Source organism: Emys orbicularis, chromosome 10 (assembly GCF_028017835.1).
Source record: "Emys orbicularis isolate rEmyOrb1 chromosome 10, rEmyOrb1.hap1, whole genome shotgun sequence".
Classification (NCBI taxonomy): Eukaryota; Metazoa; Chordata; order Testudines; family Emydidae; genus Emys; species Emys orbicularis.
The window spans coordinates 22,819,359-22,845,000 of NC_088692.1; the positions used below are offsets into that span (position 1 = coordinate 22,819,359).

Below are 25,642 nucleotides of genomic sequence, written 5' to 3' on the forward strand. Positions count from 1 at the left end.
CGGCGACAGCAGCAGGTACTGCACCACGGATGGACTTTAGCAGAGACCCGTGGCACCGGACTTCGCCAGCACCACAACCGGCACAATTGGTCCGGTGCCGATCTCTCTCGCCTGGCCAGAAGCGGCACCACAGGCCAGAGGCAACAGATCTGCCTCAGCAGTCGTCGGCACCCCTGAGGCCAACCTCAGAGTCTCATCCAGTTACGGAGCGACCGAGTGCGCAAGTGCCGATGTTGGGACCGTTGACTCCGGCACCGAGGGAGGAGCTGTTGAGTCCGGTGCGCACAGGCTCCCCGACGCGTACCAAGCCCAGGGAGTACCGTCAGGGGCCTCCCGCTCAGCCCACTCAGTGCCTCGGGTGCCAGAGGCCACCATAAGCCGTCCTGCTCCAGGGAGGGTATGGAAACTGCAACCCCAACCCCTGGACAAGCTCTAGGCCCCAGCATAGAGGACCCCAGGCAGCAGGACCCATCACAACAGGAGGTTCCACTGGACCCTATAGCCCCTGTGGCATCCTCCTCGTCTTTGCCAGATGAGGCAGTGGCGGGGATAACAATCTTGGGTCCTCTTCCAGTAGACCTTCATGCCCACCAGGACCTCCTAGGTAGGGTGGCACATAATATGAACCTCCAAGCGGAGGAGGTGGTGGAGCTGGAGGATCCAGTGGTGGACATCCTATCAGGAGAAGCCCCGTCTCGAGTGGCTATGCCCCTCATACGTACTATCCACACCACTGCCAAAGCAATCTGGCAGACGCCTGCTTCCATCCCTCCAACGGCTAGAGGAGTGGAGAGGAAATACTTTGTTCCCTCCAAGGAGTATGAGTACCTATACACTCACCCTCAGCTGTGTTCACTAGTGGTGGCCTCGGTGAACGAAAGGGAGCGGCATGGGCAACAGGCCCCGGCACCCAAATCAAAGGATGCCAGGCACCTCGATTTGTTCGGGCGCAAGGTTTACTCCTCCGGGCTGCGGCTCAGGGTCGCGAACCAGCAGGCACTCCTGAGCCACTATGACTATAATTCATGGAACTCCATGTTAAAATTCAAAGAACTAGTGCCTCTGAAGTCCAGAGATGAGTTTGGAGCCCTAGTGGAGGAAGGCAAAAACATGCCTGAGCCTTCTGGGGCACATGGCCTCTTGCACGTACGTGACCAGGCATGCCAGATTGCAGCTCCACTCACTTCAGGCCTGGCTATCAACAGTATATCGTCCAGGTTGGGACAACTTGAGTATGGTGTTCACTGTCCCAGAAGCGGTCCTAACCTCTCTCCACTGGTGGTTGGTTCCCAGGACTGTATGCGAAGGGGTCCCATTTCACGCCCCTCAACCATCCTTGTCCCTGGTCACAGATGCTTCGTCCCTAGGATGGGGCGCCCACCTAGGGGACCTCTGAACACAGGGTCTATGGACCGCAGCCGAGCTATCTCTACACATCAATGTATGAGAACTGATGGCGGTGCGCCTGGCGTGTCAGGCATTCTGGGAGCATCTAAATGGGCGTTGCGTGGCAGTCCTCACAGACACCACGGCCATGTTCTACATCAACAAGCAAGGGGGAGCCTGGTCTTCCCCCCTCTGTCGGGAAGCCATTCATCTGTGGGAGTTCTGTATAGCCCACTCTAGCCATCTGGTGGCATCCTTTCTCCCAGGGGTCCAGAACACACTGGTAGATCGCCTCAGCAGGTCCTTCCAGTCTCACAAATGGTCGATTCGTCCAGATGTCATCCACTCCATCTTCCTCAGGTGGGGATTTCCCCAGGTCGACCTGTTCACCTCACGCAGCAATCGGAAGTGCAAAATGTTTTGTTCTCTCCAGGGGAGTTCCCCAGGTTCGCTGTAAGATGCCTTCCCGATCCTGTGGAAGGACCAGCTGTTCTATGCCTTCCCTCCATTCCCGCTAGTCCACAAGGTCCTGCTCAAGGTACTCGGGGACAGAGCATGTCTGATTCTGGTCGCCCCTGCGTGGCCCAGGCAACACTGGTACACCACGCTGCTGGAGCTATCGGTAGACGCTCAGATTCCACTCTTGCTTTGGCCGGACCTGATCTCACAAGACCACGGCTGCCTCTGTCACCCCGACCTGCAGTCCCTCCATCTCACACGTGGATGCTGCATGGCTAACTCAGTCGGACCTACTCTGCTCACACTCGGTGCAGCAGGTTCTGATAGGTAGCAGGAAACCCTCCACCCAAGTCACATACCTGGCCAAATGGAAGCGTTTCTCCTGCTGGTGCGCTCAGTGCGACACACCCCCTTTGCAGGCATCGGTGCCTCTCCTCCTAGACTATCTCCTATCCCTAAAACAGCAGGGTCTAGCGATATCATCTGTTAGGGTGCACCTGGTAGCCATTTCCGCTTTCCACCCAGGAGAACATGGGCGCTCTGCCTTCTCCAACCCGACGGTCGGTAGGTTTTTTTAAGGGACTGGACCGTCTCTACCCGCAGGTGCGACAACCGGTCCCGGCGTGGGACCTTAACCTAGTCCTTTCCAGACTCACGGGACCCCGGTTTGAGCCAATGGCCACCTGCTCACTCCTCTACTTCTCTTGGAAGACAGCCTTCCTTGTAGCCATCACTTCAGCGAGGCGCGTATCTGAGATCAGAGCCCTCACGTCGGAACCGCCGTACACGGTTTTCCATAAAGACAAGGTGCAGCTTTGCCCTCACCCTGCCTTTCTTCCCAAGGTGGTGTCAACTTTTCACCTCAACCAGGACATTTTCCTCCCGGTCTTCTATCCAAAGCCGCACGCTACACAGAGGGAGCAACGGCTGCACTCCCTCGACGTTCATAGGGCCCTCGCCTCCTATATTGAACATACGAAGCCTTTCAGAAAGATGACCCAGCTATTTGTTGCCGGGGCCGACCGGATGAAAGGCCTCCCGGTCTCCTCACAGCATATCTCCTCTTGGATCACGTCCTGTATCCGTGCTTGTTACGACCTGGCCGGCGCCCCAGCCATGCACCTCACCACCCATTCCACAAGGGCCCAAGCTTCATCGGCTGCTTTCCTGGCACAGATTCCAATTCAAGAAATTTGTAGAGCTGCCACTTGGTCGTCAGTGCATACTTTTGCCTCCCACTACGCAATAGTCCAGCAGTCCAAAGACGATGCTGCATTTGGTTCAGCAGTTCTGCATTCAGCGATATCTCACTCCGACCCCATCGCCTAGGTAAGGCTTGGGAGTCACCTAACTGGAATCGATACGAGCAAGCACTCGAAGAAGAAAAGACGGTTACTCACCTTAGTAACTGTTGTTCTTCAAGATATGTTGCTCATATCCATTCCAAACCCGCCCTCCTTCCCCTCTGTTGGAGTTGCCGGCAAGAAGGAACTGAGGGGGCGCTGGGCCAGCTGGGGTATATATCCAGTGCCATGAAGATGCCACTCCAGGGGGCTCCACAGCCGACCCACCGGGTGTTGTTAGGGTAGAAAATTTCTCCAATCGTGCACGCGGCGCACGCACACCTAATTGGAATGGATATGAGCAACACATCTCAAAGATCAACAGTTACAAAGGTGAGTAACCGTCTTTTATCAAAGAGTGGGTTAAGAGAGAGCTATTGTGGTCTAGATGCACCAATACAGGGAAAAGATTTCTGATATTGTAGAGGACTTTTTAATTTAGCAGACTAAGTGGCTGGATGTTGAAGCTAGACTAACTGAAAATGGAAATAAAATGCAAATTTTTAAATGAGGGTAAATAAGCTTCTTGGTACATTTGTGCTTGTAGTACCTACCACAGTGGTCAATAATTGGGGGCTTCAAGGAGCTACTGCAGTACAAATCATTAGTAACTATTGGAACAGCTTTCCTAGTAACGTGATGGATTCTTCATCACTTGGAGACTTTAAGGGCACGCCTACAAGGAGCAGCAATGAGCGCTACGGGGGGTGTTTTTTGTAAAGTGCACTAATGTGTTGTGCTCTAAGTGCTCTGTATAGACCCTGTTGAAATGCACTAGAGAACTTTTAGTTCATGCCAACAGCTTTGAATCAGTACTATGTTAAAGCACACCAGGGAACTTTTAGTCTCTGCCAGTAGGGTCTACATGGACCAGTTAGTGTGCAACATGCTAGTGTGCTTTAGAAATCACCCTCATCCTCCAACAGTGCACATTACTGCTATCTGTAGACAAGCCCAATGTAATTTCTGCTTAAGCTAGAGACGTGTAAGCTTGATACAAGGGTTACTGGGGTGAAATCCTATGGCCTGTGTTTTATGCAGGAAGTTGGACTAGATGACCTTCGTGGTCTCTTCTAGCCTTAAAAATCTGTTCTTGACAAATGATGCCCTTGGCTGTACACAATCTACTCACTGACTTCTGTAGGAGTTGTGTGTACACATACATCAGAGGAAGGAGAGTGGGTGTCTATGTAATTCCATGGCAGTTTCCGTGACAGTAGAATCCAGGATCACAAAGGGCTCTGAATACTTCCTATTTGTTACTTTAAAGTTCAAATTTACCAATTTGTGGTGCATGCTGATATATAAACTCACATTTTTCCAAAGTTTTAATAATTAATTCCTTAAGTGGAAAGACCTCAGAGTCACACACACAATTCACTTGTAAAAATTACACAAACAGTGATCTAGGATTACTCTGCCTAGCAGAATATAAGATTTTTTTTTTTAAAGAGCTGTCACAATTAAAATAAAATATGAGGTGGAAAGAATGGACATGTTGCATGTTTTCCATATGCACAAGGAAGGTCAGTAACTTTACACAATGCTTAAAATATTGATTTCTTTTCAAAAACAGGTGCCTTGTCCACATTTTGCGAGAAACTACAGTAAAGTATTCCAAGATCCGTTCCTTTCATGCTCAGTGTCAGCTTGACCTGTGCAGGCATGAGGTGCGTTATGGCTGTTTAAGAGAAGATGAGTGTTTTTATGCACACAGTCTTGTAGAACTCAAAGTTTGGATAATGCAGAATGAGACAGGTATGTTTGCATTTAAATATTACCCCTACCCCCAGTGCAAAAAGATAAAAGAAATGCAATTAAGTGACCCACTAGTCAGTGTCTTCTTACAACTTTCTGTAGTCTTCTGTATATCCAATAAACAATTGGTCAGTTTTACTAGCTAGTGGGTATTGAGTAAGATTGCTAGACATATAAAATTAGGAAACTAGCTTTAACTCAAAACTAATAGTTTCTTAATCATAGGACTGGAAGGGACCTTAAGGTCATCTAATCCAGAGATTCGCAACCTTTTTCTTGCTGAGGCCCCCCTCAACATGCTATTAAAAACTCCAGGGCCACTTGGGAGTGGGGGGGGGCCCCTGTGCATAGGCATAGTTTGACTTCTATTTTGCGGGGGCAAGGGCTGGCGGGGGCTCGGTTCCACACAGCAGGGTCCAGGGAAGGAAGCACCACCTCAACCCCTGATTCACCTCAGCAGACCACCCAGCCTGTCTGGGTTGTGGGAGGCCACAACCAAAAAATAGAACTCAAAGTGGGGACTCAGTTTAAAAAGTCTGAAAACCGCTCAGGGTGCAGGCAGGGGGTAGCTAGGGGCTGTGTGCAGGCAGTGGAGTAGCTCAGGGTGCAGGCAGGGGGTAGCTAGGGGCTGTGTGCGGGTTGTGGGGGGTAGCTCAGGTTGCAGGGAGAAGGATAGCTAGGGGCTGTGTACCAGGAGGGCTCCCCCTGCGGTGGCTGTTCCCCGAGGGCTCTGCCAGCCCCAGAGCCGGGTCTCTCCCCCCCCCCCCCCACCTGGGCGGCTCTTACTGGCTGCGTGAGCAGTCAAAGGGGGCTGGGAGCTGAGGAGCAGCAGCAGCCCTGGGCACCAGCAGCAAATGGGAGAATGCCACGGCTGCCCGCTCCATGGCACCACCAGCCAGAGGAGCAGCTGCCTAGCTCTGGCTTTTCCACCTATAGCCTGACCAGAGGGATGGGGCTGAGGGGGTGGATTTGCCCCCAGACTGCCCCACTCTGAGTAAGGCACTGCAGTTTGGTGGTGGTGGTGGGGCAAACCCTTGTGCCCCCCCCCAACTCTGCCTATGGGCTCAGGGCTTCTGCTTGCTGGGAGCTTCGGGGGATGAGGGGGAACCCCTGGGCTGCTGGCTTCAGCCCCGCGCCACTCCTGGCTTCAGCCCCACAGGGGGCGCTGGGGTTCGGGGCACTGGGTTTCAGCCACACTGATGGCAGGACTAAGTATTATCTATACCATCCCTGACAGGTGTTTGAGGATTTTAGCTTTCATGTTTTAATTTTATTACAAAATTGCTTTGACTAGAAATTGAGATATTTACTTTGAAGGCTAAGGGGAATATTTCTGCAGTGTGTGAAAGATATTGATCAGGCGTATCTTTTTGTTACAGGTCATTGATCCAGTTTTGAATTTTTTTACTTGTCCAGTGTTTTTGTTCCTCTAGCTCTAAAATGGCTTAATGTTGCTACAAAATTTCCTTATTGTTAAATCTCCTTTCTTCAGGGAAGTGGTGGTCCCTCCAACCAACTTGCAGTGGACCTCAGCTACTCTCTCTACTTTGCAGTGTGAGGGAACACAGCTTTAAATATTAGTTGGGTTGATCATCCTGGGTGGCGATGATGCCCAGAAAAAGGGTAGTGTGAGCAATGTGGAGATGATATGGTGTTCCATAGTTGAGTCCCTTTTTTGCCCCGACTGTCACTCTGAACGTGCTTCTTCTGTGGAGAAGGAGCATCAGATCAGCTCCACTCTCTCTCTCTGGAAGTGTATCGGCCAACTTAGGATGACCCCAGGCCAAGAAAAGTTTCAGATGAAGACAGTCATGTGGAAGTATACAGAGTCCTCCCAGTTTTCTGTTGCTCTAGCCCATTTATCTCTACTTGGCCTTTGAGGATTCCTTTTTGTGGAAGGAAGGACAGCTGCTTTCCCATCCTTTCCTACCCCCCAAAATGTCTAGGTTCAAGGGTAGCTGCTATTTCCTCTTAACCCTATAAACTTCCTATTAAAAGGGTTAGGCCATCCCACAAACCTGAGTGTCCACGTGGGTTCTTCTCTCCTATGCGTGTCCAGACACGGAGGATTCTAAACAAGGGGAATGCTCACCTGACTAGGAAGCCCCTTCCTGCCCCTGCTCCAAATCCAGGCACAGACCTATTTTTCTTTTTGAGGACTCTGAAAGTCTGATAGAGTTGATGTCTTTAGTCTTCAGCCTCTCCATGGACATTGGGGAGAAGAAACCTTGGTGAGGCTTTAATTATATGGAAAGGTGTGCAGTAAAAGTCCGTATCTCTGAGGACATTGAGATTATTACAGAGCCTGAGAGAAAAGTGATTGCAAGAATGGCTATCATTAAAGGCAATGTGACAGTCTTTTACATCCTGCCTATGAGTCTTGCAAGTCTTGTGGGGGTCTCTCTCCTGAGTAATGCTGATCTGTACATGAGGAGGGTTTTTATAGGAGTCTTGTGAACATGGAGTCTCGTTTTTGGAAAAATGAGCTGGTTGTCAAGAGGATTGTAGCTAGCTTGCCTGTGGTCATTTGCACCAAGGCCTTAGGCATCTGGCTCCAGGATTTGAAAACAGGCTGTTTGGAAGATCCAATTAAACAGAAAACTTAGGCGATCCTTTGGTCCATCTGTGAATGTATTTGTGTTATGTGGACAGTGTAGGATTTTAGGATGTCCTTAACTTGTTTTAAGTGCTTGTTTTTTGTAAATCTTGTGGTAGGTAACACCAGTGTCTCTTTGGCAACCTCAGCTGTTTTTGGGGGGGATTCAGTAGCCCTTGAACATGTATATGAATAAAACTTCCAAATACTCATAATTGTCCAAGACCTTTGTTTTCTCCTCTGCAGGTATGTCACATGATACTATTGCTCAAGAATCAAAGAAATATTGGCAGAATATGGAAGCAAATGCACATGGAGCACAGGTATTTCCACTCGCATCTTTCTCAGGAAGCAAATTTATGTGGGACTAGTGTGATTGGTGATGTATTGGTTTTGATGTCAATGTTTATAACACGATTTAACTGTTAGTTTATATCCAAAATGGTTGTCCTGAGCATATGCCCCAAATGATTCCCTCTTCTTTCGCCCCGCCCCTTAAAGAAAAAAAATTAAGCTTTCTGGATACTTCAGATATTCCCAGATTTCTCGTTACACATGTGCAGTTACTTTTTTTCCACTTTGCTTATTTTGTCATAAGCAGAATATAAACCTTCAAAAATGTATTCTTTCAAATTCTTTCTTCAGCTGAGGACCTCGCATAAATCCTTTTCTAGTAGTTTGTTCTCATTTATATTTTGTTTATACAGCACATTGTATGCCCATTGCCACAAGCTCTGGGTACATTTATACAATCTAAACAAAATTAACATGCTGTCATTAACAAACTTCTAGTTTTAAGATTGCAAATCTAGGTCTTTTTGATGTACTTATAAGCTCTCTAGTATGTAACACATCTAGAAACATTTTATAACCCTTTCTTATCTTTAGGGGTACTTAATGATTTATGTATGGATTTCTCTGCAGATGCAAATCACCATTTTAATTTTTTTTTTTTTTTTAATTTAAGGTTCTTGGCAACCAAATGAAGCATGGATCTCTAAATTTGAAAATGAAGTTTGTGTGCGCCCAGTGCTGGAGAAATGGTCAAGTTAGCGAGCCAGACAAAAACAAAAAATACTGTAGTGCCAAAGCAAGACACCCGTGAGTAACAAATAACGTCAAATGCATAATGTCTCTTAGTAAACCATTTTATAAAAATCTTCTGGGTGATCTGTATAGGAAATAAGACTATTAAAAGGCATGCAAAAAAGCAAGTACAGTTGAAGTAGAACTTGGCCTGAAAGGCTGAAGACTTTAAAGTGTGTTCATAATCAAGAATAAAAAATGCATGTTACACACTTCAGTTGGCGGTTTATGCTGACTTTATTTTTCCTTTAACTCACAAACATGATGGGTGTTTGAGACTTCTTAAATAAATTGCATTAAAACATGTGGCTTTGGGGCTCTTTAGGTCCAATCATTATCTTTATTATTGACAAATAGTACAGTTATTTAGATGTATTCTATGTATTTGAATGCTTCCATATTCCTTAGATGGACCAAAGATCGTCGTGTGGTGCTGGTGATGTCTAATGAGCGTAAGAAGTGGATGACCATTCGCCCTCTTCCCACGAAGAAACAAGTGCCTTCGCAGTTTGATGTATATGTTTATCTAAAATGATCTTTTTAATTAAGACACTTAAGTCACTGGAAAATACTAGTAAAGGGCCCGATTTCTGCAGCCACTGTGTGTGAAATGTCTATTGAAATCAGTGGGAGTCATTGGAGCAGCTGCAGATCCAGGTGCTAGGAAGGACTGAGCTCATTTTTTTTATTGCTGAAGCTCCTCCAAGTCCGTGAAACTTCAGTAATAAAAGTATAGAAGGTATTAATATAAGGTATTAAGCAATCTCATTTGAAGTCTGTAAAATATTTTTATATAGTTCTCATAAAACTCTAATCAAAAGAGTGCATAATAGTTTGAGAGTGAGACACACTCCATACAATATTGGAAGAGACCAGGAATTTCATTTCTTCTTGTGCAGTTGTCAAGATGAGTTTGCAAAAATCCTGCTTCCTGGGTTCTGACAACTCATTACTTCAAAAGGGCTCTGTTTTCAAAGAGCATTGTGTGATTTATTACAGTGAATGGGAGGCATTCAGCTAATAACGTAATGCATAAATTTAACCTTACATATTTGGAGTACTGTCAAAAGTAAATAATTTGAATTCCTGCATAATAGAAATACAGCACAGACCTAAAATGTTATGTTCTAATCATGGTGTGATTTCTAAGTCATAACTGTCTGCATCCAACCTATATTTTCTGCTAGCTTTGCAGACTGATGAGCCCTTCTGTAGCTAGTGCTTCATAAGGCTTTTTAAGACTAGATAAGATCAGTGTGTTATATGGGCTGCATCCAATACTACCTGTATGGCCCTGAGGATGTCACATGAGCCACAGCTGTGTGCTGATTGGGCCACAAGTGGCCTGTGGACCACAGGTTGAGAACCACTTCTCTGACAGCTTATTTGGAAGACAACTATTTATTTGAGTTATAGTAATAGTAGTAGCTTGTCTGCTTATCAGAATGCTAATGTGCCTGAAGTAAAGCTACAAAGATCTTTCATCACCCATCATAACTTAACATATGCCTAAAAGATATTTTTTTAATTCATATCTAGTTATGCAATCATATTGCTTCAGGCAAGAAATGTCAATATGTTGGAAACTGCTCCTTTGCTCACAGTCCTGAGGAGAGAGAGATGTGGACCTATATGAAAGAGAATAGTAGTAAGTAAAAAATGTGTAAGGGTATTAAACACATACATGCTATAAATTCTGGGTTTTCTCTTTTTCATCTCTCTCCTACAATAAGTACCTCTCAGTCAGTTTTCCTCTAGCCTTCCCTAGGCAATCTGGTGGGTAGATTTTTCTTCAAGTTAACCCAACCTCCCTCTCATTATACAAAATTAATGTCTAATCCATAGTAACACCATTTTAATATAGGTTCATATAAATACCAGGTGACCCATTATGTGACTGAAATTAGTAATTACTGTCAGTGCAGTTTTTAGCTTTGAAGATTCTTGAGTGAGTAAGAAGAGTTGGTTGAATGCAAAAACACCATTTGCAACCCTTTATGAGAGGACCAAATTCCTGTTCAGATCAGCTGTATTTGTATTTATCATTTTTGCAAATTGGGTTTTGTTTGTATATAGGGGGCTGGCTGGCTGCAAAAGTACCAGTATTCACATGTAAACAAAAGTAGTCACTATTCATTCTTGGGTTTTACATTTGTTGTCCAATCAGGGAGGTTATTAGGGAGAAATAATACCATGTGACTGATTGCAAAGAACAAAGATTGAATAACTGAAGTGATACTAACATTGGTTTGCAAATGAGGAGACAGGATAAATATCAGGAAATGTATTTGTAATGCATTTGACTAGCTCTAATAACAGGATTAATGATAAAATCATAGATCAGCATAATAGGGCCCAATTGCAATTGGGGCCTTTGGGTGATAGCTAATATAAATATTTGCTACTCATATTAGGGAAATCTTAATTTCCCCTACTTTGGTGTCTTGGAAGAAAGTGGGTCAGACTAAGAGGCCAAAGTTTCACATAGCTGTCATTATTAGCTACTGTGTCTCTCTCCTCCCTTCAGGTCTGCAATTTGTCTTTCCTTTTCTGCTTATACTACATAGGGCCTAAAGATATCTGTGCCTTATTTCCAAAATGTGTCTGCAAACTCAGTTATGTATTGTACTCACTCTTGCCTTAATTGCTGAATACTTATTTTAGCTTCTGATCTTGTTAGTTCAAGACATGGAGCAGTTGTATGAAATGTGGCTAAAGAGTCAAAAACCAGAAAAAGGAGAAGATACAGCTACTCAAGCAAACAAAGAAAATGGGAAGCAAATTCATATGCCAACTGACTATGCTGAAGTTACAGTAAGTAATGCAGGTTTAGTAATTATCCTAAACTCTGGAATTTTTTTTGCACGTAATACCAAATACTGTGTTCCTTGCTCATACAACAGTCACTGAAATCCTTGTATGCAGTGTTGTTGTGGCCATGTCAGTCCCAGGATATTAGAGACACAAGGTGGGTGAGGTAATATCTTTTATTGGACCAATTTCCGTTGGTGAGAGAGACAAGCTTACGCAGAACTGTTCCTCCTCCCGAAGAAGAGCTCTGTGTAAACTCGAAAGCTTCTCTTTCTCACCAACAGAAGTTGGTCCAATGAAAGATATTACCACACCCATCTTGTGTCTCTGAAATGCTTGTAGTTAGCTAACATGGAGTCATGCTGTGGACCGCGCATTAGTGCTGCTCTTCAGAATCTACAGAGCCTGGGGAGGGGACAAAAACCTCAGCTGATGACTCCATATAAACAGACTTTAAAATTGTTACTGTAGATTAGCCTATAATTGTTTCTTTAGCTAATCCGATATTGAACTGTGTTAAGGAGCAGTTTTATGCATGAAGTATTGATTTTTCTTAAATTTTTTAAATGTGTGTAAACCAGGTGGACTTTCACTGCTGGATGTGTGGAAAGAACTGTAATAGTGAGAAACAATGGCAAGGTCACATCTCTTCAGAAAAGCATAAGGAGAAGGTATTCCACACTGAGGATGATCAAAACTGTTGGCAGCATCGGTTTCCAACTGGATATTTTAACATTTGTGATAGGTATGTAGCATTTACATTTGAGATGTCAAAGTTGCTCACTCACAATTGTGCTATTGCAAATATAGGCAGATACTATACTTGCTGCAGTTACCTGAGATGGTGAACAGTGATTTTTTTTTTTTTTTTTTTTGTAATGACACCCACTCTATTAGTATGCATTGTTGAAATCCTTATGCAAAGCAAACAATTAAATATCAATATTTTAACATGATGAGAAGGTTTGGCTTTGAGTGCCAGATGTGGAGCTATGTGGAAAGATTCAAGCCTTTTTGTGTTAGGATGAAACTTTTTGTTTAAATAATAGCATTGGTACATCACAGCTATTGCTATAAATATACCTCTCTATTTTCCTTAATGAATTACCTGTAGAATACAAGAAATGTATGCAGTCCCACCCACTATTCTCATGTAACAAAGTATCTTGAAATTATGGGGTGTTCTTTGCAAATCACATATTCACTTGTCACAGAAAATACTGTCACTGGAAGCTATCTATGAAATTCAGGTATGTTCCAAAGGGCCCTACACACCAAACTGGCCTGCCAGCTTTCTCAACGCTGGTTAGTATACTCTACTACCCTGTCTTGTATTCCAGTTTTGGAGGACTCAACCTTTGCACCCAAGCCACTTGGCCTCAGGTGGACAAGTTAACATGCTTTAAATCACTGGAGCCAACCCGGTTGGCTTTGGAGTCTGGGATCTAAGGTTGGAGCTCCAGACTGCAGGCGTTTTCTGTGGCAATATTAAAATCTTCATTTTATTGATAAAGAGAAAAACTAATGATTGTCACAGCCAGGGATTCTGATGATTTTTGGAACAAACTGAATTTAATTGATAGGTTAATATCTTAAAATGATTTTTTTGGAGGAGGGTGGGTTTGGGCAAAGTGGAGAAATGAGGAGTGGAAGGCCAGAGCTTTGGCTCCTGTCCCCAAAAGACTTTTTCCTTAAAGTCTTATTTATTAAAGAGGGTAAACTGAACTGATGCATCTTCATTTTAGAGAAAAAATAATCTCTCTCCTAGAGAATTTGTGCTTCTTTAATAAAGGTCTAATTATACCAAAAACATGGCTAGTGGAAAATATTTAAGACCTTTTAAAACCAGATAGTTAATTCGTGATACTTTTGTGAAAACTATAACACACCAATTTATTTTTTTAACAGATATATGGCTGGTACTTGCATTGAAGGAAACAACTGTAAATTTGCACATGGAAATGCTGAGCTCCATGAATGGGAAGAACGAAGAGATGTTCTAAGAATGAAACTCAGCAAAGCAAGAAAAGACCACTTGATTGCTCCAAATGATAATGACTTTGGAAAATATAGTTTTTTGTTTAAAGATTTAAACTAATACTAAAATGATGCATTCATGTTACCTTATGGAAGCATAAACCAGAAAATTTGACAGTAATCAAAAGCATGTGACAGAAAAGCAGCAGGTTTTCTGCTTATATTGGCATATATTGTTCCTCCTGAACAGCAAAATATAGTAGATGTAGGGGGATTCAGAAGACCTGTCTGTGCTCTCATGAAACAGAATGGTGAAGTAATAAAAAAGATATAAAGTATTACATGCTTATTCGCCTTCTGTTGGACAGAATGTTATGAAAGAGGCGGAGGAGGAGGGAGAGGTTATAATGTGTAGGAAGCGCCCCTAGTGTTGGTCCTTCAGATGAAAACTTTATGGTAAAATTACAAAACACACGGGGTGTTTTGGGCTAAGAAGAAAATTATGGATGAAAATTCTTTAAATGTTTTAATGAGAGGATTTGTTTAAAACAAAACTTTGCTATTTATCTCTATGTAGGTTGTTAAAGAGGATTTTCTTATTAAAAAGGATTTTAAGCAAAATAACCATTTAACTACAATATATGTTGAATGGGGTATTTTTTCTCTATTTGTATATTTCAATATAATTTACTGAAAAGGATCTTGGGAGAAAAATGTATTGATTTTTTTTTTTGAAAATCAAGTAGTTAAAATTCTGTTTCTTGGTCTTTGCTGTTTAAATGATGATTTTGAAAGATTACACTTGTATGTCAGTATTGTGTATTGTATGAACCAATGTTACCTGTAATAAAGATAACTTTACATAAAGCTACTTTCTGCACGTAGCGTCTGATTGACTTCTATTTTGCACGAAACAGTTACTTGCCCATTAGAAAAATCGTTTGAGCAACTAAATCTAAACAAATATGTTTAGTTTATCTTCAAGTTGTAGCTGATTTCTTAGAATAGTTTGCTTTGGAACAGCTGCTGACAACCCAAAAAGGGCAAATGTTAGGAATAGGTTTTCTACACTGGTAGACCGAGTGGTCACTTATGCCGCACATTGGGCAACACTGATTAGGTCAGAAAGTACATTTTAAAAATAAAGCAGTAAAGCTTGCTTTAGCAGATTATTTTTAAGTGTTCACCCCAGAGGAATGGGACAAAGTGCTATCAAGTTTTGTATTAGAAGCATATGGTTCCCAGCCTCTTGTTTTGGGAACTATCTCTCTTCCCTCTCTCTTTTTTTCCCCTCTTTCCCTCCCCCCCCTCCCCCCCCCCCCCAAGTGAATCGTACTTCACAGCCCACTTCAGAGAGAGGCCCCATCCAGCAGTGAAAGACCAAAAGAGTTGTACTTTGCTTTGAAATGTCACTTCTGAACAAGGTTACCCTCTGGGTCACAACTATTAAATCTTTCTTTTCTTACTGCATTTTGTCTTTACTGCAGATATGTCTGCCCGCTTCATTCCTGACATTCATTTGTGCTTTTCTTAATCCAGCTCCCCCAGAAAAATCCACTTCCTTTTTAATTTGCTCCTTTATTGGATCATCTGGTTCCACTGGGAAAGCTTTTAAGAATTATTTTAATGGTTTGAATGTGGTTACTGGGATTCAGGCCATAGTTTAGTTCCATACATTTTACATTGTGCAAAATCAGCATGTTCAAGTACTTGCACACTAAAAACAAGGCTGGATATTGATCTGTCCCTTGTGGTCCATGAAATAAAAGCACAGTGGATTCAGATGATACCTTTAAAAATAGAGCATAAGCCCATGCATGATAATTGCACTTTACTCTGTGTCCATACAGAAATTACAATAGGGTACACAGGTAACATAGAATATTTGGCTTGTCCCTGAACTACCAGTTGTTAAAACACTAACCTTCATTACACTTGTCTTAGTTTGTTTTAATCAACTTCTAAGATTGAAATAGAACTTCCCTACTGGTCCTGTTCTTTCTATTTGGCAAACATTTCTGCCTCTTTTCTCCTTTCAGTTAACGTACCTACCACCCCCATCAACAAGCTGTTCTCCTGGTGCTTGCTCAGTGCATGGGGCTCTCCACCCTTTGTACTCCCTGGCGCATACTTCAGGAGGTGAGGGTAGCCTTGTCGCCCGTTTCTCGGGTTTACCTCAAGCACATCCTCTGGGAGGGTGCTCCCCACCCACCCCAAGCCCTCCGGGTCTCTGCATAGGGCCCTTGCCCCATGAGCCCCCTCGGCCTTCCTACGCACATAGCTTGACCCAGCAGTGCAACCTGCAGCCGGTTTGCCTTTGAACCATGCCAAGGGCACATCTGTACACGCTCGTGCTCCATACTCTCCATTTCCTCACCCTGGTGTCCTGCCCCAAAACTAAGTGGCAGGACCTATTGCCACATACTGAGGGTGAGGAACCCTGGTGGGCCAGCTTATATTCCACCTTGGTCCCACAGTCCACTGGGCATGTTAGTTGGCGGCTCCATCATGGAGCCATGAGCATGGGCGTGTACGTGGCACGGTTCACCCCATTCTCTAGGCCTGTCCCTTTTGTGGTGTGAGGGAGACCCTGGCACACATTTACCTTGAGTGTGCCAGGTTGCAGCCCCTTTTCCAACTCCTCCTAGACCTACTGTTGCATTTTTGCCTACACTTCTCCCCCCACTTGGCCTCATAAAGCCACGGGACCTCCTTGTCAACCTCCTCCTAGTGATGGCCAAAGTGGCCATCTACAATACCAGGGAGAGGATGTTGGCTGAGGGGATTCTCTGCGACTGTGAGGCCTATTTCTGATCCTCCCTCAGTTCACCCATCTGGGTAGAGTTCCTCTGGGTGGCATCTGCCAGCTCCCTTGACACCTTGGAGGAGCAGTGGGCGCTGCCCAGCATTCTCTGCTTGGTGTCCCCTTCAAGTTCCCTATGTTTGACCCTTTGAACGTCACTCCTGTCATCATTTTTTCTGTTGTCCCCCATAATTATTTGAGTCCTGGGCTCAGTGAATCCTCCCCATAGGCTGGGAAGGGTCCTTTAGCTGTGAAACCCAATAGGACATCAATAAGGTGTTATTTCTTTTATTGTAAGTTACCTTGGATAAGAAAAATCACATGAAATGAGGTTGTATAAACAAAACCCCTTTACTGTTAAAAGTCTCCAACCTTCCTTACACATAGCATGAGTTCATTTTTTGTGGACAGTACTCAAATGGGTAAACGCTTCATAGAAGGGTGCGGTTCAGCTTTTTTACTTGTTCTGGATTTATTCAACCTGTAATATTACAAGAATGAAACAAAAAGAGGGCTTGAAAATTTAGCAAACATCTACTATGCTGAGACCAATACAAAAAACGGTCTCCACTTTTCCCACGTTGCTGCTCACAGAGGACAAAATAGCAGCTGTGGAAAAGGATCAGGCACGGGAGCTGGCTGAAGATTCAGAGGACACTCAACTTGGCCCATGTACCAATGGGTTCACAGTTGGGAAGGGTAGCTCCACAACCACAGAGGTTATATGTTTGTTTGGCTTATGTTTAGAAACAAAGCAAGAAAACAAGGGTTTGGTAGGAGTTTCATGCCGCAGCCGGGTGCTGGAACAATTTTTATAGTGTGGTGTGCTGAGAGCCATTGAACCAAACTGTAAACCCTTTATATGATGGAAACGACTTCTTGTTTGGGAGCGGTGCAGCACTCCCCGCAGGCCTAGTTCCAGCACCTATGGGCTGCGGGATCCGGCCGCAAACCCTGTCCACACACCTCGCAGCTCTCATGGAGGGTCGGTTGTGTTTTGACCATTGTTAAACGGGAAGGAGGCGTGTATCGCCCACTTCGCCTGGGCCTCGCTGGGACCGTGGGCACTGGATAGGCCCCTGGGTTCTGCGGCGACGTACCCAGGAGCGGCGCCAGGGTTTTTGTCGCCCTAGGCGGGGGTCCTTCCGCGCTCCCGGTCTTCGGGGCACTTCGGCGGCGGGTCCCGGAGCGAGTGAAGGACCCGCCGCCGAAGACCCGGAGCGTGGAAGGACCCCCCCCCCCGCATTGCCGCCCCCCCAAATCCTGGCGCCCTAGGCGGTCGCCTAGGTCGCCTAAATGGACGCGCCGGCCCTGGACGTACCCCTCATCCAACCCCCGGCGCGCTCCTAACACCTTTCCCATCCATTTCTATTGACCGAGGAGGCCTCAGTTGGGGCCGGGAGGTTCCCTCCCCCGCGCTCTCTCAGCGGTTCAGGCGCAGCCTCCCAGGCTCTGCGCTTGGCTGCGGGCAGGCCTCAGCGAGGCGCTTCTCGCAGCGTGGGGCCGGGCCCGTGTGCGCCTGCTCTGGGGGCCTTGGCTGGCGGAGCCCGGGCCGGGGCGGGCGAGGAGACGTGGCGGCGTTGGGTTCGCTCGTCCGCGGCAGCCGCCCCCAGCCGTCCCGCCCCAGGAGCCCTTGACAGGCCGGGGGTAGGGAGACGTGTGCGAGCGCCAGCGGCCCGGCCTCGCTCGTCCGCCCCTCCCCGCCCCGGGCTGGGAGGTGATGTCGTTATGCGGAGGCTCCGGCCACTCCGCTGCCCCTCGGCCCCGGCCCCGTGCTGCCCAGATGTCCCGGAGACCCGAGCTGCTGTGCGGAGCTGCTATCGTGCTGGGCTGCGCCCTCCTGGTCACACTCAAAGTCACCTGCAGGTAACCGGGCCCTCCGGCCGTGGAGATTCACAAGGGGGCTTCCGGCACAGGTGTGCACTCCGGGGGTGCGATGGGCTCCCCTGGGCGCTGGCATGCACCCCCGGAAGCCTTGGTGGGAGAAGGTGGGGGTGTTGGGCGCTCCCTGGGCACTGGCATGCACCCCGGGGAACCTCGCCAGGAGAACATGGGGGGTGCTGAGGGCTCCTGTGGGTACATGCACCCCACGGGGCCTTAGTATGCAGAGTTGGGAGGCTCTGAGCTGTTCTCAGGGTATTGACATATACCTCGAGGCCTTAAATGGAATATATTGGGCTTTCTAAGCAGCCCCATTAGTACTGGTGTGCACCCAAAGGTACCTAATGGAGAACCTGGGTCGTCCCTCAGATCTTGCACTGGAAGGACGTTAGAGTTAACTGTGCTAGGACACTGACAGGCACCAAGGATTCCTTAATGCAGGGGTTCTCAAACATTTTCATAGCATGCAGCATGTTTTAATAAATAATTGTGTTAGGAACACACACTGCCCTAAAGGGGATACTAAGCAGCTGCTTCTCTCCTCTGTACACCAACCTGGCTGCTTTAATGTCATTCTGCTATCCACAGGGACTGAATGCATCATTTAATCAAAATGAGTTTTAATAGCTCTGTCCCATAGGAACTGCTCTATGAGAACAGATCTATAATCCTTGTGGTCCAGTATCCTGTCTTTGACAATGACCAGTACCCCAGGTTTCAGAGGAAGGTGCAAAAGCTCCCATGATATACCATATTATGCAATACTATGGAGAGAAAGTTCAGTCCAAGCCTGATTAGCGGAAAGTTTATTTAACTACTTTTGACATGTAATGGAGATTTAGAAGCAATTAGTTTTGCTTCATGTTTGATCTTTGTGGTAACATATGTTCCTTGTATGTGTGTGTGTGTGTGCGCATGTAGCTTTCATCTTGCTGTGTATGGTTAAAATTTTGTTTGGAAGCTCAAAATGCAATCTTAGAAGAACTTGCTTTGGTTTTTATTTCTTTATGCTCTATAAATATATTTAGAAGTTTTGACCTTTCCTAGTATATCTATTTAAATATATAAACTAATGACAGGAAGGTAATTCTATTATGCTGTTACCAGAAAAGAAAGTGCAAAAAAGTGTTCAAATAATGTAAATGTGACTTCCATTAAAAAACATTATTTGTGTATAAATTGATACATGGGAAAGTTGCTGCCTTTACAGCGCCAGAAACTGTAGTGTTCTATACAGAGAACAGTACAGACAGTGGCACTGTGGAGTATTCCTTACATCTCTCCCAATGTACTTTAAATTTGACCTGGAGGTCTCAACCTGGACCTCTAATGTTGAGATGGTAGTTTTTCCATGTCTGTTTACTCTCGTTTCTTTTCTAAGAAGTTGCCAGCTGGTAGTAACTGTGATCATGTTTTTTATGATGAAGACTTTCAGATCAATAGACAGTGGACTGAGACTTCTAACTTTTTTTTACTCATAGGACAACAAACAGTCAGATGGTGACTGCTTTTGCTCACTGTCTCTGAGGGTTAAAATTGCATGGGGGTAGTATATTTCATGCCCACCGCTGTTACCCTGCCTCAGTTTTTTTTTTAAATTCCCCTATTGGTAGGGCCCTATCAAATTCACAGCCATGAAAAACGCGTCATGGATCGTGAAATCTGGCCCACCATGAAATCTGGTCTTTTGTGTGCTTTTAACCTATACTATACAGATTTCATGGGGGAGACCAGTGTTTCTCACATTGGGGGTTCTGACCCAAAAGGGAGTTGCAGGGGGATCACAAGGTTATTCTAGGGGGGCTGCCCTTACTTCTGCGCTGCCTTCAGAGCTGGGTGACTGGAGAGTGGTGGCTGGTGGCCGGAGAGTGGAGGCTGGTATCTGGGTGCCCAGCTCTGAAGGCGGAGCCCCACCAGCAGCAGCACAGAAGTAAGGGTGGCAATAACATACCATGCCACCCTTACTTCTGCACTGCTGCTGGCGGTGGCTCTGCCTTCAGAGCTGGGCTCCCGGCCAGCAGCCGCCTCTCTCCAGCTGCCCAACTCTGAAGGCAACGCCGCCACCAGCAGCACTGCAGAAGTAAGGGTACCAGTACCGCAACCCCCCTACAATAACTTTGTGACCCACCCACAACTCCTTTTTGGGTCATGACCCCTACAATTACAACACTGTGAAATTTCAGATTTAAATAGCCGCTATCATGACTTTTGTGATTTTTAAATTCCTATGACCATGAAATTGACCAAAATGGACTGTGAATTTGGTAGGGCCCTACCTATAGGACACTTTCTCAAGGAAGGGTGCACAGAGACCTCTTCTGATGCTTGCCATAGTGCAATGGTTCTCAGCCTTGGGAGGTCATGGTCTCAAAGCTACTTTCTGGAACTACAGGTTGTAAACATTTTTTCACAGAACTTAGACTTTCAATTAAAAACAAAAGTATCTGTAGCTCTCTGGCTGCAGAGAAAACCTTTGTAAATAGCTGTAGAATTTAAATTTACTGTACAGGAAGCTGGCAGTGACACCTATAGTTAAGTTGTTTATCACCTTTCTTGCGACCTTTACCTTCTGAGAAGCTTGCAGACCTCCATTGTTTGCGGCAGACCTTTGATGTTCAGCAGGCAGATAACCCTGTGGGTACAGAAGTGACATTTTTGTCCTTTGAAATTCTGTTAAGCTTTTGTTGAGATATAAGCTATTAAAAATAACCATTTATTTTCTCTTGCCCTCTCAGGAAGACTTTGGCAGCATGCCAAAAGAAATTAATAGGCAGCAGGTTTAAAACAAATAAAAGGAAGTTCTTCTTCACGCAGCGCACAGTCAACTTGTGGAACTCCTTACCTGAGGAGGTTGTGAAGGCTAGGACTATAACAATGTTTAAAAGGGGACTGGATAAATTCATGGTGGCTAAGTCCATAAATGGCTATTAGCCAGGATGGGTAAGAATGGTGTCCCTAGCCTCTGTTCGTCAGAGGATGGAGATGGATGGCAGGAGAGAGATCACTTGATCATTGCCTGTTAGGTTCACTCCCTCTGGGGCACCTGGCATTGGCCACTGTCGGTAGACAGATACTGGGCTAGATGGACCTTTGGTCTGACCCAGTACGGCCTTTCTTATGTTCTTATGTTCTTATGCCAAAAGAATAACTAAAAACAATTATTCTAAGCCTGGCCACCACACACTGTTCTGAAAACATCTGGAGCTGCTGTAGCAGGGTAGAGAGAAAGAACGAGCCGGGCTCCTCTTCTCTCCCTCTCACAACCTTAGCCCGATACATGGCTCATGTTCCCCTCTCGGGGCACTACAAATAGCAGGAACCCTCCTACCTCCTCCAGTAGTAGGGTAGAAAGAGAGAGCCGAGTGGGCTCCCTCTAACCATCCCTGGACCCAGCACGTGGCTGGGGATGCCACATGGCACAACAGTTTCCCCCACAACTGTTGGTGTGAAAGGTGGAGGGAGGAGACCTCAGGTAGGCTCCCCTGGAGCCAGCACCTGGACACAGCAGTCTATCCCCTTCTGCTGGTGCCAGCTAGAGTACCTGGTCCTGTAGCTCAAGTGGTAGCAATCTGTGCTGCAGCACTGCAGGCACACCTTTCAAATCCTCTTGCTGATGCATGGTGGGGAGATTGTCACAGTTGCACATAAACTTGTTTTTACCTTTATTCATTTAAAAAACACCCAAGTGCCCCAAACCTAGAATGTTACTTAGGATGCAAAATCAAGCATTCAAAAGTTAGGAAATGTCAGATTTTTGGTTGTCTGTGCAATCTTGAATCTGTTCCCTTGTGTTGATGTTTTATGGTACAGTCTTTGATTTTATCTTCACATGCTATTTTTTCCAAAGGACCTTGTTTCAGTCAGTGCATCAGTTGGGTGCACAAGGATGAATTAAAGTTGCACAGACAAGTATAAATCTGGTATTTCCTAATCTTTGAGTGCTTGACTATGCAACTTAAAGAATGTTCTTTTAATGTATTTTTGTATACATGGAATATATATATGTATATACTTGCTTTAGAGAGTATGCAAGTCATGAGATGTTCAGTACTAATGTAGAAATTGTACTTTAAAATATATTGTACAACAACTATTTATACTGAATAAGAATGCCAACTTTGGTCATATATGACAAACAAAGATTAAAAATACACCTCTACCCCGATATAACGCGACCCGATATAAGGCGGGTTCGCATACAAGGCGGTAAAGCTCTGACACGGGGCCGAGGGGTTGGATAAGGGGCAGAGGGTCCCGGGGGCGGTCGAGGGCTCCCCCCCCACAGGGTCTGGGAGGCAGGAGCTGGGGGGGGGCACTTTTGGGGGCCCCGCAGTCCCAGAGTGGGCCCTGAGGATTAGCGGGGGGCTGTGAGCAGCCCGCTCTGCTTCCCTCACCCCGGCCCCAGCCGTGTTGGGGGAGGGGGTTGGGGGAAGGGATCCCCCCCGCACTCACCGGCAGCAGCGGAAGTGGATCAGCCTGGCCCCAGCCCGCTCCACTCTGCCACCTCCCAGCTGCAGCGCTCCGCTTCCTGCTGCAGGTGAGTGTGGGGGGGCCTCCTTTCCCCAACCTCCCCGCACTCACCAGCGGCAGGAAGCAGAGCGCCGCGGCTGGGAAGTGGCGGAGTGGAGCGGGCTGGGGCCGGGCTGCTCCGCTTCCCGCCGCTGCCAGTGAGTGCCTGTCAGGGGGTGGGGGGTATGGATAGGGGTCAGAGCAGTCAGGGGACAGGGAGCATGGGGGTTGGGTAGGGGATGGGGTCCTGGGTGTGAGTAGGGACGGGGGTCTCTGGAGGGGGCGGTCAGGGAACAAGGAACAGGGAGGACCAAAGCAAGTTCGATATAACGCGGTCTCACCTATAACACGGTGAGATTTTTTGTCTTCCGAGGACCGCGTTATATCTGGGTAGAGGTGTAATGTGTTAGAACATAGTGCTGGTTTTTGTACTGAAACAGGACAAAAGATTCTTGGATATGGGGTTGTTGGAGAAAAAAAGTGGATGGTTTTGCCATAGTGTTTCCAGCAATATAGTTTGCTCAGTACATAAGAACGGCCGTACCGGGTCAGAGCAAAGGTCCATCTAGCCCAGTATCCTGTCTACCGACAGTGGCCAATGCCAGGTGCCCCAGAGGGAGTGGACCAACAGGCAATGATCAAGTGATCTCTCTCCTGCCATCCATCTCCATCCTCTGACAAACAGAGGCTAGGGACACCATTCCTTACCCATCCTGGCTAATAGCCATTAATGGACTTAACCACCATGAATTTATCCAGTTCTCTTTTAAACGCTGTTATAGTCCTAGCCTTTACAACCTCCTCAGGTAAGGAGTTCCACAAGTTGACTGTGCGCTGCGTGAAGAAGAACTTCCTTGTATTTGTTTTAAACCTGCTGCCTATTAATTTCATTTGGTGACCCCTAGTTCTTGTATTATGGGAATAAGTAAATAACTTTTCCTTATCCACTTTCTCCACATCACTCATGATTTTATATACCTCTATCATATCCCCCCTTAGTCTCCTCTTTTCCAAGCTGAAGAGTCCTAGCCTCTTTAATCTCTCCTCATATGGGACCTGTTCCAAACCCCTAATCATTTTAGTTGCCCTTTTCTGAACCTTTTCTAGTGCCAGTATATATTTTTTTAGATGAGGAGACCACATCTCTACGCAGTATTCGAGATGTGGGCGTACCATTGATTTCTATAAGGGCAATAATATATTCTCAGTCTTATTCTCTATCCCCTTTTTAATGATTCCTAACATCCTGTTTGCTTTTTTGACCGCCTCTGCACTCTGCGTGGACATCTTCAGAGAACTATCCATGATGACTCCAAGATCTTTTTCCAGACTTGTTGTAGCTAAATTAGCCCCCATCATATTGTATGTATAGTTGGGGTTATTTTTTCCGATGTGCATTACTTTACATTTATCCACATTAAATTTCATTTGCCATTTTGTTGCCCAATCACTTAGTTTTGTGAGATCTTTTTGAAGTTAATCACAGTCTGCTTTGGTCTTAACTATCTTGAGCAGTTTAGTATCATCTGCAAACTTTGCCACCTCACTGTTTACCCCTTTCTCCAGATCATTTATAAATAAGTTGAATAGGATTGGTCCGAGGACTGACCCTTGGGGAACACCACTAGTTACCCCTCTCCATTCTGAGAATTTACCATTAATTCCTACCCTTTGATCCCAGTCTTTTAACCAGTTCTCAATCCATGAAAGGACCTTCCCTTTTTTCCCATGACAACTTAATTTATGTAAGAGCCGTTGGTGAGGGACCTTGTCAAAGGCTTTCTGGAAATCTAAGTACACTATGTCCACTGGATCCCCCTTGTCCACATGTTTGTTGACCCCTTCAAAGAACTCTAATAGATTAGTAAGACATGATTTCCCTTTACAGAAACCATGTTGACTATTGCTCAACAGTTTGTTTTTCTATGTGTCTGACAATTTTATTCTTAACTATTGTTTCGACTAATTTGCCCGGTACCGACGTTAGACTTACCGGTCTGTAATTGCCGGGATCACCTCTAGAGCCCTTTTTAAATATTGGCGTTACATTAGCTAACTTCCAGTCATTGGGTACAGAAGCCGATTTAAAGGACAGGTTACAAACCTTAGGCCTGGTCTACACTAACCCCCAAATTCGAACTAAGGTACGCAACTTCAGCTACGTGAATAACGTAGCTGAAGTCGACATACCTTAGTTCGAACTTACCGCGGTTCAGACGCGGTCCACACGCGGCAGGCAGGCTCCCTGTCGACTCCGCGGTACTCCTCTCGCCGAGCTGGAGTACCGCAGTCGACGGCGAGCGCTTCCGGGATCGATTTATCGCGTCCAGACCAGACGCGATAAATCGAACCCGGAACTTCGATTGCCAGCTGTCGAACTACCGCGGTAGTGTAGACCTGGCCTAAGTTAATAGTTCCGCAACTTCACATTTGAGTTCTTTCAGAACTCTTGGGTGAATGCCATCTGGTCCTGGTGACTTATTAATGTTAAGTTTATCAATTAATTCCAAAACCTCCTCTAGTGACACTTCAATCTGTGACAGTTCCTCAGATTTGCTATGGAGGTGTTAACTGCAAAAGTAGAAGTACCAGCATGGTCCTCCAATGCTGCTGCAGTGGTCATTTGGAATTTAGGAGAAAGGCAGGGTAAAAAAAGAGAGTGACCGTGATAGCAACCTTTACATATGATTTTAAAAAAAATTTCTTTAGTGCCTAGAGAAGAGGGCTGCATTGTTCTAGGCACTGTACAACATATGCTACTCTGAAGAGTTTACAGTCCAAGTTTAGCCTTGATCCTGGAAACACTTGTGTGCTTACCTTTACTGCCATGAGTAGTTCTGTTGAACTCAATGGGAGTACATGTGGCAGTAAAGTTAAGCACATGCGTGTTTGCAGGATTAAAGTCTAAATGTAAGACTATAGATATTAGGTGGATAAAACAGACCTTTAAACAAACAGTTTAAACTGATTTTTAGGGGCTGATGTTTGTGTAACAGTTGATCTAATGTTCCTCCATATACCTCATGCTTATTA

At 45.6% G+C, this 25,642-nt stretch overlaps 2 protein-coding genes across 2 annotated transcripts in view; both read left to right on the forward strand.

The window, feature by feature from the left end:
• ZC3H7A (zinc finger CCCH-type containing 7A) overlaps window positions 1-14,267 on the forward strand; it is a 50,946-nt gene extending 36,679 nt beyond the window's left edge. The window contains exons 16-23 of the mRNA XM_065411696.1: window positions 4,765-4,946; window positions 7,789-7,865; window positions 8,510-8,643; window positions 9,037-9,142; window positions 10,168-10,276; window positions 11,309-11,442; window positions 12,021-12,184; window positions 13,348-14,267. Coding sequence (XP_065267768.1) covers window positions 4,765-4,946; window positions 7,789-7,865; window positions 8,510-8,643; window positions 9,037-9,142; window positions 10,168-10,276; window positions 11,309-11,442; window positions 12,021-12,184; window positions 13,348-13,537 — 1,096 coding nt within the window. The 3' untranslated portion in view covers window positions 13,538-14,267. The remainder of the gene's footprint in view (window positions 1-4,764; window positions 4,947-7,788; window positions 7,866-8,509; window positions 8,644-9,036; window positions 9,143-10,167; window positions 10,277-11,308; window positions 11,443-12,020; window positions 12,185-13,347) is intronic.
• A 3,672-nt stretch (window positions 14,268-17,939) lies between these two features.
• Window positions 17,940-25,642, forward strand: part of TXNDC11 (thioredoxin domain containing 11) — a 99,336-nt gene continuing 91,633 nt past the window's right edge. Inside the window, exon 1 of the mRNA XM_065412763.1 lies at window positions 17,940-18,085. Coding sequence (XP_065268835.1) covers window positions 17,940-18,085 — 146 coding nt within the window. The remainder of the gene's footprint in view (window positions 18,086-25,642) is intronic.